The sequence below is a fragment of the Anguilla anguilla genome, chromosome 8 (genome assembly GCF_013347855.1).
Source record: "Anguilla anguilla isolate fAngAng1 chromosome 8, fAngAng1.pri, whole genome shotgun sequence".
Classification (NCBI taxonomy): domain Eukaryota; kingdom Metazoa; phylum Chordata; class Actinopteri; order Anguilliformes; family Anguillidae; genus Anguilla; species Anguilla anguilla.
Window position 1 is genome coordinate 10,571,599 of NC_049208.1, and position 16,244 is coordinate 10,587,842.

Sequence of the window (16,244 nt, forward strand, 5' to 3'; positions counted from 1 at the left end):
CTCGACAGAGCCAATTCAACATTGATGCACGGCATGCTCAGTATCCTGTGGCAAGCCAGAGAGAGAGAGAGTGAAAGAGAGATACGTGCTTTCAGATTCCCATTCATATCCTGGACATTTTCCTGGCTTCTTTGATTATTCACTCATAGCTAGGCGCTTTGAATGGTTTCATTGCAGAAGATTGCCACTTACTGAAGGCAGGTGCTGAGAGCTGTCCTGATGGTAGAGGACTAAATTGTTAAATGGGGTTAAAGTGTGGGTCTTGCATTTTGAACACAAAGCTGTTAAATGTTATCAGTTTGTAAAATGTAATGGTGGATGTAATATATTCATATTCAAATATCAAAAAGGTAATGTCATTTCAAAAGTTATAACGGACCCTGAAAACAATGCCTGATAGCGACCTTTACAATACGTTTATGTTGGCTGATTATGCTTACACAGTATCAGGCTGGAGCTGGACATAAATATTGTAGTTATAGGCAGTAACATTTGTGACTGTTATTTTTTCTTTCCTTAATTTTGAACTTTTAAATCACCTGTTCCTATTGCATTAGTTCCTATTGCATGTCTTGTTTTTTTTGCATTTGTGAAAGAAAGATGTCAGAACTTAGAAGTCCTTTCAGCAAGTCTTCCGGTACTCAATTTTAATGATGTTCATGCGAGCAATAGCCTACACCACTTTAACACAGACAGTGTGTTAGCACAGTTTTGCCCCATCTAAGGTATTTTAGCTATGACTTCTAATATTTACAATGAACCCATATAAAAGTGGGGACCAAAAGCATGAGGACACTAACAAGACTGTTTTCATTATTTATCGAAGGCTAAAACAAATCTTACACTTCTCACTATTCAAGAATACATTCTTTTTGTAATAATGTAAGTCAATTTGTCGAAGGTCAAAAATTGTTAGAACTTTGCGTGCCTGCCTTTCATCGCCCTGATTCCACCGGCTTATGCAACATCTCATCTTCCATTTCATCCCGGCACTTTCTCAACACTTCCCAGAAAAGATCTGTTGATGTTACTTGATGTTTGGCTGTTTTTCCCTCTTCAGCTGCTCCCACAGACGTTCGACTGGGTTCAGGTCCAAAGAGTATGGTGGGAATGCCATCCTAATAAGCTCCCCTTGTTCTATACAGTGTATTGTTCAATAAGAAGGGTAACTGGAGTATCATAATTGCATTATTCCTTGATAAATAATGCAAACAACTGGGACTTGGTAGTGTCCACAGACTTTTGGTCCCCACTGTATATCCCAAAATAAAATCTATGCAGGGTCTGGAATTACAACAGAGCAATTACAACAAATTACAACAGACCATGTTCATGCCCAGTGCAAATAAACAATAAGTAATATGCAGAATCAAACAAGTCGTTGGCGATAATAACGTACCATATCACTTTGCACTGCGCGCGGAGGGGTTGGGCGGCGATGATTACGCAGGCTCCCAAAACCAAGGCCGACAGAAACCAAAATTTCACTTGCATCCTGAAAACGGTTCTGCACTCTTCACGTCCACGCGATGGTAATAGCAACCTGAAGTCTGAGAGACGCTTGAACAAAACCGGCTATTTTAATCGTCCCTTTGCAAACACGCGCAACACCACAGGCCAGTCACAAGTGTGAAAGCAAGTTCCGTGAAATCAATTGCGAAGACTATTCCGAAAAACGGACAGTTGATAAGCATCGCCTATGACCTCTAAACACCCGTACAGCGGCACTAATCTCTCGCGCTGGTTTGAAGCAGATATGCTTTATATGTGCTCTGGACATTGAGCGTTCCACTTCAAGGAATGGTCTCATAGTTTAATAGTTTAATTCCGCATCCAGGTAGCTTGAAATAGGCTACTGTATGCTCGCGCTGCATGCAACTCCATAGCTCATGTCCTTCGATTTCTTTCAAAATTCGTTTAAAGAATCCAATAAACATATGTGCAGCGTAGTATTCAGGAGATTATCGATTGTATTCTTTCCAGATTATCAATAATAATAAGAAGAAGAAGAAGAAGGAGAAGAAGAACAACAACAACAACACCTACGTACGTAAATATTAAAAGTTTATTTAAAACTAAATATTGATTTTATTGGGAATATTTTGTGGGGGTTTAGTTGTCTGAAGTATATTTGAAACCCCCTAATTATTACTGTAAGTGCAATTAAGATCAGGATATGAGGAAACTGACCTGCCACCAAAGAAATAAAAATAAAACAAAATTCAGAACAACAAATTGTTCACCACTGGTTACAACCTCACATTGGCTGCAGTGTTACCCACAATGCACTACAATACAGCAATACAGTGACCCTCCCACCCCCCCACCAGCAAACAGAGTGATGTATTTTATTTAATTTCTTAGGTCCCCCTTTAGCTGCAGCAGAAGCAGCAGCTATTCTTCCTGGGGTCCACACAGAGCACAACATTAAGTACATAAGACTTTATCAAAATGTGCCACATCACATCCTATGCATTCTACCTGGTAAACTGAATTCTTAATGAGAATTTTAAAATTGACAAAGCCAACTCCATTTCATATGTTTCATGTCTGGTTGCATCGTATGCTGATACTCCTAATGATGTTGCATTGGGAGGACAGCCATGACACAGAAGCCACGCGCGAACCGTGTCAAACTGCAGAGCATCCGTGCAGGTCAGTCATGCGGTCGAAACCATGCGAATGCTGTCAGTATACAATCCGGCCAGACTGTGACATCACATGGTCCCAATCCATTGAGGGCTCCATGAAGGTTTTTTATTATATTTTTTTTTTACAAATGCATAAAGACAGCTCTCATCCTGATGATTGTTTTTCACACACTTTAACCGTAAAGGTCAAGAATCCTCTCGAGCATAACGCCTCCCCTTAAGCACACACACACACCCACACGTGCGCACAAATGCACACGCACAGACACAGGCACACATGCACACACACACACGCGTGCACAGGCGAGGATGCAAACACACACACCAGCACAGATACCCTATACAAGCCACCAGCGCATGCAGTGGTCAAGTTCTGGAGAAGGTGGCACTCCCCAGCATCAAAGTGGCAATCATTCATCATGATTAAAAATGCATTCATTCCATTTGCTGCTGTGTTCCCTTCTACTGTACACATAAATGTCCTCTTGCTGAGGACATGTCCCATACACTCGTGCTGCTGTGATCAAGGTTAACAGTTTAAATAAGCGTTTAGAACTGTATTTTTCACAAGCCAGCATTAATTATTCTCTGTGTCGCCAGTAGGTGGAGCAGAGATTGCAGAAAGTGCTTCGGCCTGAGTCGGTCAGACTGTGAATGGAGTATTGAAATCGAGCAATACACATGAAACTTGATGTCACTACTTATTACACGAGAAAGCCTGCCACATCTGCTCTTAAGATGCACAAAACTGCGCTGGATACATTTGCATATGTTAAATGAGCTTTAGTATTAGCTTGCAAAAGAGAGCCACGTACACATTTAATCCCATCACTTTAACCATAAAAGGTCAAGCATCCTCTTGAGCAACTGCTCTCCGTGAAGCACACAAAGTTGTGACAGTTGTGTCATCGCCTTTCAATGAGACATCCTTCAATTCATCCAGCCATCCATTCAGCCAAAACGAAGTGGGGGGGGGGGGGGATTATCCCAGAATGCAGTATGCAAGAAGCAGGAATACACCCCGGACAGATCGGCAATTCATTGCACGGCACATACACTATTCACTCACACATTCATACCTACAAGTAATTTAGAATCTGTAATTAAGCTACTGCATGTCTTTGGACTGTGTGAGGAAACTGGAGTACCCAGAGGAAACCCACGTAGACACAAGAACATGCAAACTCCAAACCCAAAGGCCCTCGGTCAGGATTTGAACACAGTACCGTCTTGCAGTGAGGCGACAGTGCTATTCACTGCACCACTGTTCTGCCCCCTCAATGAGACAGAGTGCCAGAAACCCAAAGCCTCCTCAGACCTATTTAAAATTATTATTCCTGTTCATTTTGTCAGAAAAACACAACAGACACGCACTTTAAACTGGGAAACCTAAGGAATGCTGCTATTCACAGGTGCTCAAACCAGAAATGGCCTTTTTTTTAACCAAAAATGGCTTTACACCCCGCAAACCATTTTGAAAAGAAGGCTTGACAGTTCACAGTCTACCTCTGTACCAGTTCGCTCCTCTCTGCCATCTTATCTATTTAGAGAAAGAACCGTTTATAAATATAATGAAACACAATATTTGCCCTTGATTTAAAATCCAGATCACAGTGCTAGGAAAATGTTTGCCAAAATGGAAAGGCCAGGGTCGTAAAGAATATAAATATATTTAAAGCCGACTTTAAAATAAAGTGCACATAAATATATGTTTATGAAATCTAATCAAACCCAGAAAAAATGATAATGCAAGTCCAGCAGAAGAATACAGGATTTTCTTACCAGTCTCAACTGTAAAAACTACCGGCAAATGTACAAAGGGTCACCGTCTGTGCTTTGAAACGGTTGAGAATAATTTCTTAAAAATGTCTTGTAAGTGATGGCCGGGAGTAACCCTTGTAATTTAATTCATTTCAAATTCATATTTGTCAGTCGTTGGCGGCTGATTTACTGGGCCCTCCGGTCTGTGCCTGCAGCGGATCATTTAAAAAACGCTGACTCGTGCATAAACATGAGGGCAAATGGGCGGCGGGGCCAGACATGGACCACGGTCCTAATGGCTACTCTAGGTACACCCGAGACACCGATGGCAGACCACCCTCTTAAAAACTCCCCTCCCCCAACTATATTTGAAGGCTTCTCCCCCCACCCCCCCCCCCCCCAATCCTGCGAACTCAAAGAGCTGACCTCAACAAACAGACGCCCCTCAATAAATCTTTATCCCATAAATCTTTATGCCAGGACATCCTGGTCCAGCTGTTTTTATAATCCCTCTCCCATCTCAAGTTCTATGTTTTATTTCATGAGGTGCTCTTAATAAAAGAGCAAACATTTCACTGGTTGCACTTCATACAAAAACAATTCAAGTCACAGAGGAACCAGAGATCTTCAAATGGAAGATTTAAAAATTATGGAAAATATTGAAAAATATTTAGCTTTTCAGGAAAGGAAAGGAAAACCTCGTGAAAAAACCACAAACGTTAGAGAAAAAGAAAAAGCAGAAAATTTCAGCCCTCTAGTGACAACCAAAGGTACTACTGCATTTTAAATTTGTCAGTGGTGACATCAGGAGACACCAACAGCTTGTTTTAAGCACATATTTGAGGTACTTTAACTCTCTTGATGCATATATTTAAAAAACCTTTGTGCAGATCCCTATGATTAAAGATATAACTAACCAAAATATAATCATATGAAGAAATCATTTAAAGATTCAACAAGAATTCACTTTAGTATAAAGTAATATAATATATTAGTATAAAGTAATATTTGTCCCTGGCCAACAAAAAATTACAAAACAGATTCACCATCAAAAACACAAAAACTGTGACTTTAATCATCAAAATATACAATTACTACATTGAAAAAAAAATGTAATACATCATTTATTTCAATTTTGGCTCTGTCGGTTTTTTGTGCAAATCGCAGCAGATTTTTGTCTGAGGCCATTCTTTCGTTCCTCTGATTTGTGATGTACAGTCTTTTCCATCGCTACATGGATGCATTGCAGGGCTGCCCAACCCTCTTCCTGGAGATCTACCATCCGGTAGGTTTTTGCTCCAACCCTAACAAAGCACACCTTCAGTCAACAGCTTGAGATCACCTTCAGCGGTAAATTAGTAGAATCGGGTGCTCCGAATTAGGGTTGAAATGAAAACTTACACGATGGTAGATCTCCAGGAGCAGGGCTGGGCACCCCTGATGTATTGGATACCAGACATTTTTTTTTTGCCAGCTTTGGCACATGTTGGTCCACCCTGTTTTTCAAGTCCATACCCTGACAAATAAACTGACACACAAATAAACAGAGAAATCTATTCAGAGCATTTAAGGTTAGCACTTGTAAGTGAGTGGTGTGTGTAAATACATTGACCGGACAAGAGATCGCCAATCTGAATAATGAAATAAGTTGTTTGTGATATAAACAGAACGGAACACGAGCAAACGGAACACTGATATGGAAATTCTTCGCTGCACTGTTGGAAAGTGCCACAAAGCGATAAGAAGCTTTGGGTTTCCACGGGCGAACAGCAGGCATTGTTGGTACGTTTGTGTGAATGTTCCAGCAGAAGAACGTCCACTTTGGCTGTGTCCCACAGTCCTTTAGCCCTGAGTGTTCTCTCAAGAACAGGCCGGCCTGGCAGAGAGGCAGAGGCCCTGTTCCATGCCGTTACGGCAGTCCGTTCAAACTCAGGGCAACGTACGCGCAGGACCAACCGCGGAACCACATCAGAACCGAAGTCCAGTGTCCTCCCTGTCACTTTTTTTTTAATTTATTTTTTTTAAATAGTCTTTATAAAGTCGTGTTGTCCAAAATCCCACAACCCAAAACAGAAAGTAGTATGAGGGGAAAAAAAAAAAAAATCTGTAGAGCACGATGCACTGAGCATGCCAGAACTGAGGGCAGCACTCCTTGAACAGAACCGCCCAGGAAAACAGACCCGCTTGGTGTGGAAGGGCCAAGTTGTGGGCGTGGTCTCTTCAGGGACCCCTCCGGCGATTGGTGCATGATGCGGGCGGGGCTGTGACATCACTGGGTCTTGTCGCCGGAGGGCGGGCTGGGCTCGGTGTCGAGCTCCGTCAGGCAGCAGAAGCAGATCATCTGCGTGTATCTGGTGACCGCAGCTGGGGAAGGACGGACATCACAGTTCAGCTGGAGGGAGACTCCACAAGCACTCGCGCTAACACAAAGCTTCGTTTTCACAAAACTGCCGATATTAGAAACACCTTAAAGCCCTTACAGCACCCCAATGCTCCAAAGACACAGTGGCAATGTTATAGCTTTAATGTTACTTTTAGAGGTGTCACTCCTTCACTGAATAACTTGTTCTATGGCACGCACACACACACAGACACAGACACACACACACACAAACACACACCATTCCAAAGGCAGTTTGTGGTTTCTATTTGCGCTGTGTTATTACTTTACAACAGTTGATTGTGTGGCTATACTTCTTTCCTCATTATTATTTGTTTCCCCAAGCCAATTACAGCTATGTACTATAGTAGTATTCTTCCTGAGAAATTGCTCATCTTGAGCTTGAGAATGTTTTTTTTTTCCTAGCATTCTCAAGTGTAATTGCTGGGATACAATTACACCATGGCGTGTTAAACATGACACTGCATTTAGGCAATTAACAGACACTCTTATCCAAAGTGACTTTGCAAAGCTTTCCTTCATTTCAAACACCTCACTGAGGCATCGGGCCTGTGAGCCTGCTGCTTTCACCAGCGCGCTCACCGTTTATTCGGCCGATGAACTTGGGCCTCCTGTCCTCGGGTAGGTAGATCCCCACGTAGTACACGGGCACTCCCGACAGCGCTATGGCCACCCCGATCAGGGAGTTAATGGTGTCCCCGTAGAGCGGGACGATGACCAGGAACAGGCTGCACAGGCAGTACACGAAGGGGAAGAAGAGGGTCAGCTGCGGGAGAGAGAGGAGAGGAGGGAGAAAGAGGAGAGAGGAGAGGAGAGAAGGGAGAGGAGTTAGCGCTGATGCTGTTATACCGCATGGTCACACACCCTGAGTAAGGACTCCTGTAGCATTCCATCTGTACTAAGCAACTACTCCTTCAGTGAAAGAGTGAGTGAGTAGAGTGTGAGGACTCCTGCACACAGTTACAATTAGCAAGGACTGCCTGTCGTGACACCTGAGTATGACATATCAGGACACCCACAGTGACTCACTAATACAGTGTGTAAACACTCCTGCAGTGACTCACTAATACAGTGTGTAAACACTCTTCGGTGTGACTCGTTTGTGTAGTGTGCAGGGGACACCTGCAGTGACTCACTAATACAGTGTGTAAACACTCCTGGGTGAGACTTGTGAGTGTAGTGTGCAGGGGACACCTGCAGTATTATATGGTATGTCTGCCTGCAGTGACTTATGGCTGTTATATGGGATGCCTCTACGCTCTCAGTCAAGGGTATCATGACCTCTGCAGTGACTCATAGGTATTATGTTATGACGCCTGACATGTAATTGATTGTTAGGAGTGCTTGCGCTGAACCGCGAGTGTAGTACTGTATGCAGCACGCATTGAGTCCTCACTTTGACGGGCCGGTGCCGGTCGGGCTGCGTGATTCGCAGGTAGATCAGGCCCGCCACGGACAGGCCCACGAACAGCCAGTAGCTGAAGCTGAAGTAGCTGATGAGCCGGAAGACGTCCTCCACGCACAGGAAGATCAGCCCCATCAGGCCCTGCCGAGGCAAACGCAAGGCCAGCCGTCACCTCAGAGATCTGCGCCCTATTCGCTAACACCGCCGCCTCAGACGGGGGGCCATCCTCAACCCCGGGAGGGAGCGACAGATAGCCGCAGAAGCGACAGAGCCAGAACCAATTATTTTTTATCTGTTTCCCCTGCAGAGTCAACTGTGGAGGATTTACACAAAAGGAGAGGTGCTATCTTTGGTTGAGCTCGACAGCATTAAGGTGCCACTGTTTTCTGTTTTCTTACAAGCTCGGTTCTAAAAGGAGCACCAAAACAGCAGCCAGCGGGAGATACCAGCTCCGGAGTTTTTTTCGCTCTGACCCAACAGTAGTCTTAAAGTGGGGGGGAGGGGGGGGCAACTTACATTGAAGATGAGGGCTGGGATGGGGGTGTAGCGTTCTGCATGGATCAGGCTGAGGCTGTCTGGGAGGTGTCCCTCCCTCGCCCCCACGAAAAACAGCCTGCCAACCAGAGAGACAGTTCATCAATTCCACTATCCTGCTTACACGCAGTAAAATGTTCAGTGTTAAGTTAATTCCAACAGTGTACACATGGTCCCTATTGGACTCATATACACTCTGTTGGAGTTGAATTAACACTGGAATTTTTAATATGAAAATAAGCTAATAACTGAGTGAGACAAACAAATACTTTATTGGTCACCAGTACAGTCCTGAAACTTACATTCAGCCATTGATCAGACACACTCTCAACAGTGACTTACACAGCTTAACTTTTTTTGTTCTTGCTTTGCAAAAGTCCATTTCAGACAGCTGGACATTAACAAAAGCAACTCAGGTAAACTATCAGCTGTGTCCCCACCTGGGAATCGAACCTGAAACCTCTTGAGTTACAAGCCTGGTTCCTTAACCTTTATAATACGTATATTATAAAGTGTTGTCCTTTTACCTTGAAGTGAAATGGATGTCAGTGTTTTACATAAACCCCTCAGCCCCGCCCCCCCTGTCTGAGGTACCTGGAGGCAGCAATGATAGATGCGTTAAGCCCACCGTAGCAGGATATGGCCACGGAGATGGGGATGATCCACTTCACCGGCCCAAGGACTACGTTCCCAAAAGTCTTGGGGGGAGGGGAGGGGAGTAGAGCGAAGGGGGAGGGGAGGGGGGTAATCCATTACAACAGCTGTTGATAACCTGATACATCTGACAAACTACAAGGCTCACATTATAATTATGCAATACACTTTCTAAGAAAATAATGTGAATGATGAATGTCAATAGCCAGTGCAAGTTAGCACTATAATGACCGGAGGTGAGACTTGCAGGTTTACTGTGAAACAGAAAGACACGGTGTGTGACATCAGCAGAATAAACAAAGGCATCCTCACCACGGCAACCGCATCGCTGGCCAGCAGGGATGGCATGTCCAGCACCACGTAGTATGCCACGTTGGTGAGCAGGTAGATGATGGTCACTATGGGCATGGAGACTGCAATGGCCAGAGGCAGGTTCCTGGGAGAAGGATAAGAGGCTTTGGGCGAGGCAGGCAGGGCAATGGACAGTGCTGCTCGTAATGTTAGGACAAAAAGTGAAATTGCTGTGATAGATCCCTTAATACTTTCCTGTATCTTCCAACTGTACACCAGACCGGCTAGCGGATGATGGGCCCCCCCTCTATAGCCGGGTTCCTCCCGAGATTTCTTCCCATCTGAGAGTTTTTTCTCGACACCATTTTAAGTGTTTTTCTTCCCACCGGGGAGTTTTTTTTCTTTTTAAATCTCACTTGCATTTTGGGGGTTCAGGCCTAGTTTCAATGTTCCTTCTGTTTCTCAGTAAAGCAGCTAAATTGCTGTAAAAAGCTTTTGATTATGACCCATTCCAGTGATGTCAGGCCTTGGTTCTGATCCACTGCCAAAGAGGTCACAGAGATCTTACTGATGGGGCCTGCCCACCTTCATATTGGACTGCAAATTGGGTTTTGCTCGGCCTATACTTTTATATTACAATGCTCTGTATGTCGCACCTTCACATTTGAAGATGGTACATATGGAAAATCCACAAGCGTAAATGCCCATATGTAAGGACCTAACTGGATCATTTTCAGTTGGGGTGTGAGTGTGAGGTTATGCTTGGGCACAGGCCCAGCCATTACATTACATTACAGGCATTTAGCAGACGGCCTTATCCAGAGCGACTTACACAACTCTATACATAACATTTACACTGCATCCAGTTATACAGCTGGATGTATACTGAAGCAATGCTGGTTAAGCACCTTGCTCAAGGGCACAACGGCAGCGTCCTACCTGGGAACTGAACATGTGACCTTGAGGTTACAAGATCAGCTCCTATTAACCCATTGTACTACACTGCAGTCCTGTCCAAACGGCAAGGTCAGGCTGTGCTTGCATTTCGGGCCGCAGGGTTACCGTTCAGGGTTCTGTATCTCCTCGGTGACGAAGTTGAGGGTGTCCCAGCCAGAGTAGGAGAAGAGGGCGGAGTACAGAGCCAGGGCGATGTTCCCCGGGTCCGTGGTGGACCCCTCAAAGGGGTTGTCGAAATTCTTAGTCTCTCCTAGCCAAGATAAGTAGTACAGTTTCACATATTTACACTACCAGAAATGACACCTATTCATATGCTACAGAGAAATGAATGCTGAACGGGTACTTTTTTGTACGATATAAAAGTATATTTACATAATATTGGCAGAAAACAATTGTCTTTAGGCGATTCCTGTCCAGTGAATTCCAAGGCCTGAATTTGTACATAGTGGAACAACGTAAGGAGCTACTATCTGTTTTAGTTGTGAGGTTTTTTTAACCCTCATATTATGTTGAAACTTTATGAGGCCTTTTATGTTCAGGGTAAAATTGACCCCAACACTTTAAACTGGCACAAAAATTATTAACACAATTTTGCCACTTTGTGTTTTGCCTTCTTAATGTCTCCCAAAATGGCTAGCCTTTTATTCCTAAATATTAAAAATCTGTGAAAAACTTCTCCTTTTAGAGGCTGAGGTAAGTGAAAGTTTGAAACCTTATGGGAAAGAGTCACCAGAATCATCCATAAAAAATCAGAGATAACAAAAAATGCTTCCTATTTCTTATTTTGTACACAGCCACAGAGCCTGGGGTCAAAATGACCCCCCAAAAACTTTTGTATACAAAATTGGTACAGGACTTGAAAACATGTTGCAGTGTATTAATTAAATTAAGTTCAAATGAATTATTTTCTTTTACATCTTTCAAACTTCCCCACTATATGCTCGACTTATCAACTGTTTCTGAACTCCAAATCCCAGCATCCACCTCTCACCTTGTGCTATTTTCATGAGGCCCACTACGATGACCAAAAGGAGAGCCAGGAGTTTGGTGTAAGTGAAGACGTCTTGGACCAATGTGCCCCACTTTACATAGGCACAATTAATAAAGATCAGCATACCTGAGAGAAAGAGAGCGAGAGAGAGAGTGAGAGAAAGAGAGAGATTGATTGTAAAAGTACTTCATTAAATAAATAAAAACTCCTTTTGTACAATCATATTGAAAAACTAAATTTTACAAAGACAGAAGACAAAAAAATGTGACCTTACATTAAATGCTCCCCAGAAAGGAAATGAAAAAATTGGAGAGAGAGAGAAAGAGAGCGAGAGAGAGAAAGAGAAAATAAAAAGATAGAGGATAAAATATGGGTGATCAGAACACTGGACTTTATGGCGACTGTAAAAAGATCTGTTATTGCGCGAAGCGGTGTTTGCGTCGATGACAAGCGCGTCGATTTTGGCACGTTGCCCGGGAGCTGAGCTGAACGCCGAATATAACTCAACGCGAGGCCTAGCGGGCGAGACGGACAGAACCGTGTCAGAGAGCAGCCAGGCTTCAAACACATTCATTTCTGTGTAGCTGTTGAACGGTGCGCTGTTACGGTGCACCCGTGCGCTGATATTCATATGCTACAGATACACAATATGGATATCATACGCTGATATTCATATTGTACGTCGCTTTGGATAAAAGCGTCTGCTTAATAAATGCAACGTAATGTAATGATATGATGATAATGAGATAATGGGAGTGGTGGGTGTGAGTTGGGAAACGATATCAGTGTGAAGAGCAGCCTCTTCTTCTCGCCGTATTCCACAGACCTCCTGTAAACAGGGGCTCTTCACCTCTCCCCAGCCACAGATGGGGAACACCACTTGGCCGGTGCACACTGCCCAGTACTTTTCCCTTCCTTCCTAAGCTCCGCCCTCCCGATCCTATCTCCTTCCTCCCAGCTGGAGGCAGACAGTTAGGATAGCACCCCCCCCCCCCCCCCACTCCCCACTGCCCCCCCACCCCACCCCCCCTGTCGACTGCCCTGCAGGCATCTGAAACACAAGCGCTCAGCCACTCTGCTTCCTCTCACAAGCCATGACTTGGAACTCACCCCCCCACCCCCACCCCCCCCTCCACCCCACATGGGAACAGTCTGTGCTCCAACACTGCAGTAAACACAGACCCGGGGAGGGGGGAGGGGGGAGGGGATGGGGGCGGGGGAGCTGCATGCCCCATCCCCCTTCTTTGCCTGTTTTCTATTAGAATGGGATTGCGCTAACACAACAAAACCACACACGTGCGTGCGGGAAAAACATGTTTACGCGAAGCAAAAATCATTCAGTCTTCGTAGTAAACACCTATACTGTACAGTATAGAGCAGCACTAAAGTTACCAAATATGAAGAAAATGGTTGCAGAGAGGTTATCCATTACATTTCTTTTAACAACTCACCCTGTATCATGCGGAATCTGGATTTATAGACTGCATTGTGAAACAGAAACATTGGAGCCAAACCTTCTAAGTCAACTGACTGCTAAAATGGCTACTTCAAAGGAGGATTATTGGAGTAATATTTTCATAATTCATCAGCGCGGGGATCCACGTGGCAGTTCTGTAAATAGGACATTGTGACAGCCGGCCCTTGTGAACGAGTGCACGAGGGCCGGCGGGAACGTCCCAGCATGCCTGGGTGCTGAAAGACCAGTCCTTCAAAACAAATTTTGTTTGCTTCCAGAAACGTAAATATCGTGCCTCACCGTTTTCCCCGAATGACTGAACACACACTGCGGTCTTAAAGTTTTAAACCAGACTAAGACTTTTAAGACTGTAAGTACCACTTTGTTTAGAACACGCATTCTCTCCACACAATAACAAGTTGGCAGACAGTAAACACAACAGAACTGAAGTAAAAAAAAAAAAAAAAAAACTTACGTCACAAAGAACATCCTACATACTTGTGATTTACATATGTATAGTTTATAGTGAAGAGGGAGCGAAGCTTCACAAACCCCAAATGGGTTAAAATACTGAATACTGTGAACCACGACCAATAAAAAGTCTGTTGGTCTCCATGGCGGGTTTTGTCAAATCAGCAATTTCTTGATAATACACCATATAGCCGCTCCAGCCATTGTGGGGTTTACGAAGCCAGCCTCTGTTGCTGTCACTCTCCTATTGGATGCAAACCAACCGACGCGGTGGCAGGTACTCACAAAGGCAGGCGGCGGCGATGAGCCGGACGGCATCGTAGGGGGGCTGGCAGGTGGGGTACATCCCCTCCACCAGGTAGTTGGCGAAGGTGATGGAGATGACGGCCTGGCTGGCCGGCTCGATGAGCAGGATGGAGGTCCACAGGCGGATGAAGGCCACGAAGCCGCCGAAGGCCTCCAGGATGTAGGCGTAGCTGGCGCCCGACTTGGTGATGGTGGTGCCCAGCTCGGCGTAGCAGAGCGCCCCGAAGACGGAGAAGATGCCGCCCAGGGCCCAGATGACCAGCGACAGCCCGTAGGAGGCGCTGTGCATCAGCACGCCCTTGGGCGAGACGAAGATCCCCGAGCCGATCATGTTGCCCACGATGAGGCAGATCCCGTTCAGCAGCGAGATCTCCTTCTTCATCTGCATCTTCTCCACGGGCGGGGCCTTCAGGTCCACCTCCGAGCTGGCCCGGGACCCCGGGCAGAACTCCGCGGGGCAGGCCGCCATGGCGCGAACGTTCTGCTTCATCCTACCAGCATGAAGAGGGCTGGAAGGGGGGGGGGGGAAGGGCACACCATGTCACCACCGGGCCAGAGGCGGAAAGTCCAGGGGGTCAGGAAGTAAAAGTCCTGCCCCGTGTGCTTCATCCATGAACTCAGCCAGCTGATTTCGCTACTTAGTTATAGCTCCTGACCAAAGAATTGCACAATTCAGCAAATCCAGGCAACTGGAACAAAATACTAGGGAGGACTTTTACATCGTGAATCTGAATTTTCCACCTGTGCAAACCATGATCATCTTTGGGGACACCCAGGGCAGGTGCCAATAGCACAACACAAGAACACAAGGATATTTAATTCATCCCATCTAGACCTGCCACATACCAACAATCTAGAGCATCCAGTGTTGCATCAAGCCTGGGCACGAACGCCCTGTGGCACACTGGGCCAAGTTCACCCAGTTCGTAGGCAGGTCGAGAGATTACGCAGAACCCCTTCTACGAAGTCTATGCCCGCGAATGCCGCGATCAGCTGTGCAGCACTGACAAGTCCCTGATTAATGTCCCTTAAAACTCACCAAATTCACCGTGATGATGGACATATTAAGTACATTACACAAACAGGGCAATGCCTAGTTTTGAATAATATATTTAAACACTCATTTTCTGTCTGTGATGTTCAGAGCACCTGTAAGACCTTATTGAAAAGCATTGTACTCATAACAACATACTTGCTTTGCATCACCTATCAATTCAGTAGAAAATATAGTTTTACTACATTTAATTTACATTTTAAAAATAAAATAAAGCTGATATCCGTGACATTAAATAATATGGGAAGTTCATATTGCTGTTTTCCACGAATGTTTGATTTCCAGGCGAATCGTCCTCAGCGTGCAAATAGGTGTTTTTATATGACGGTGAAACTACACTATTAGTTTGCATTCACGTTAGGACGTCAAGTTTCAAATCCTCATTCAGTTGAAAATCATTAACAGCCCAATGTATATAGGCCTACTGCCAATGTTAACCTTCGAAGATGTTTATTGTCTACATTTCCTTAACTGCATTAAAATCGGTTTCGAACCGAAACTTTCCAAATAAAATCTAATTATTTCCTATTGCTGAGTGCGGGCTCTTTTTTAAACTTTCTAAACGTGCATAGTCGACCCACCGAATCAGGAACGTAGTTTTAAAGTTTCCTTAAACGATATAATGATACTATTTTATGGTCACAAGTTTGCCATTTTGCGTTGATACCGTGAGAAAAAAGCTCCAGCTGTTGTCACTGTGTCGACAAAATCAGATGAAAAAAAACGAATTGCAAAACAACAATAAAAGCAGCATTAGAACTCCACTTACCACTTAAGGATCTGTGTGTATGAGGTAAACAAGGGAAGTCTTTGTGCGTCGCTCTGGATATAAGAGCGTCTGCCAAATATCAAACTGTAAATTGTCAAGGCTGGACGAGACCGTTAAATTCCTCTTTAACGGTTGGACAGTGCCACTCTGCTGCTGGGAGAAAACACCTGAACGCAGGGCTGTTTCGGGTTGAGCTGTGTAGCAATAGCTCTTCCTACATGTTTTGTTGCAGCAGGAACAGTCTCATATTTCCATCTATTTTTGGAGCTGGGTACTGGGAGGAGAAGGTCTGTTTTCTCCCGAAAGGCTCTATGGTGTTGAGTTTGTTTACCGCACGGTGGAGTCCAACCCTTCTGGACATAATTTGTGTGCCTTCAAGCAATCTAGTCAACTAATTGAGATTGCTTTAGTTTATTACCACATATCCACAGCAGACTGCTCCTGGTGTTCGAACAAGGTTGGTTTGGGTCATTCTCCTAATCTAAATAAATGATTTCTGCCAGCGGGCAATTTTAGTTTTGTAACTGACGTTTGGAGAGAATA

At 44.6% G+C, this 16,244-nt stretch overlaps 1 protein-coding gene across 1 annotated transcript; it reads right to left on the reverse strand.

Moving 5' to 3' along the window:
• Positions 1 to 5,453: 5,453 nt before the first annotated feature.
• LOC118232888 (Y+L amino acid transporter 2-like) lies at positions 5,454 to 15,954 on the reverse strand. The gene is made up of 10 exons (XM_035428109.1): positions 15,702 to 15,954; positions 13,858 to 14,387; positions 11,646 to 11,771; positions 10,760 to 10,904; positions 9,719 to 9,842; positions 9,347 to 9,450; positions 8,735 to 8,831; positions 8,210 to 8,359; positions 7,396 to 7,579; positions 5,454 to 6,776 (listed from the first exon to the last, which is right to left on the reverse strand). The coding sequence occupies exons 2-10, from the start codon at positions 14,366 to 14,368 to the stop codon at positions 6,682 to 6,684; spliced, it is 1,536 nt and encodes a 511-aa protein (XP_035284000.1). The 5' UTR covers positions 14,369 to 14,387; positions 15,702 to 15,954; the 3' UTR covers positions 5,454 to 6,681.
• Between the last annotated feature and the right edge of the window lie 290 nt (positions 15,955 to 16,244).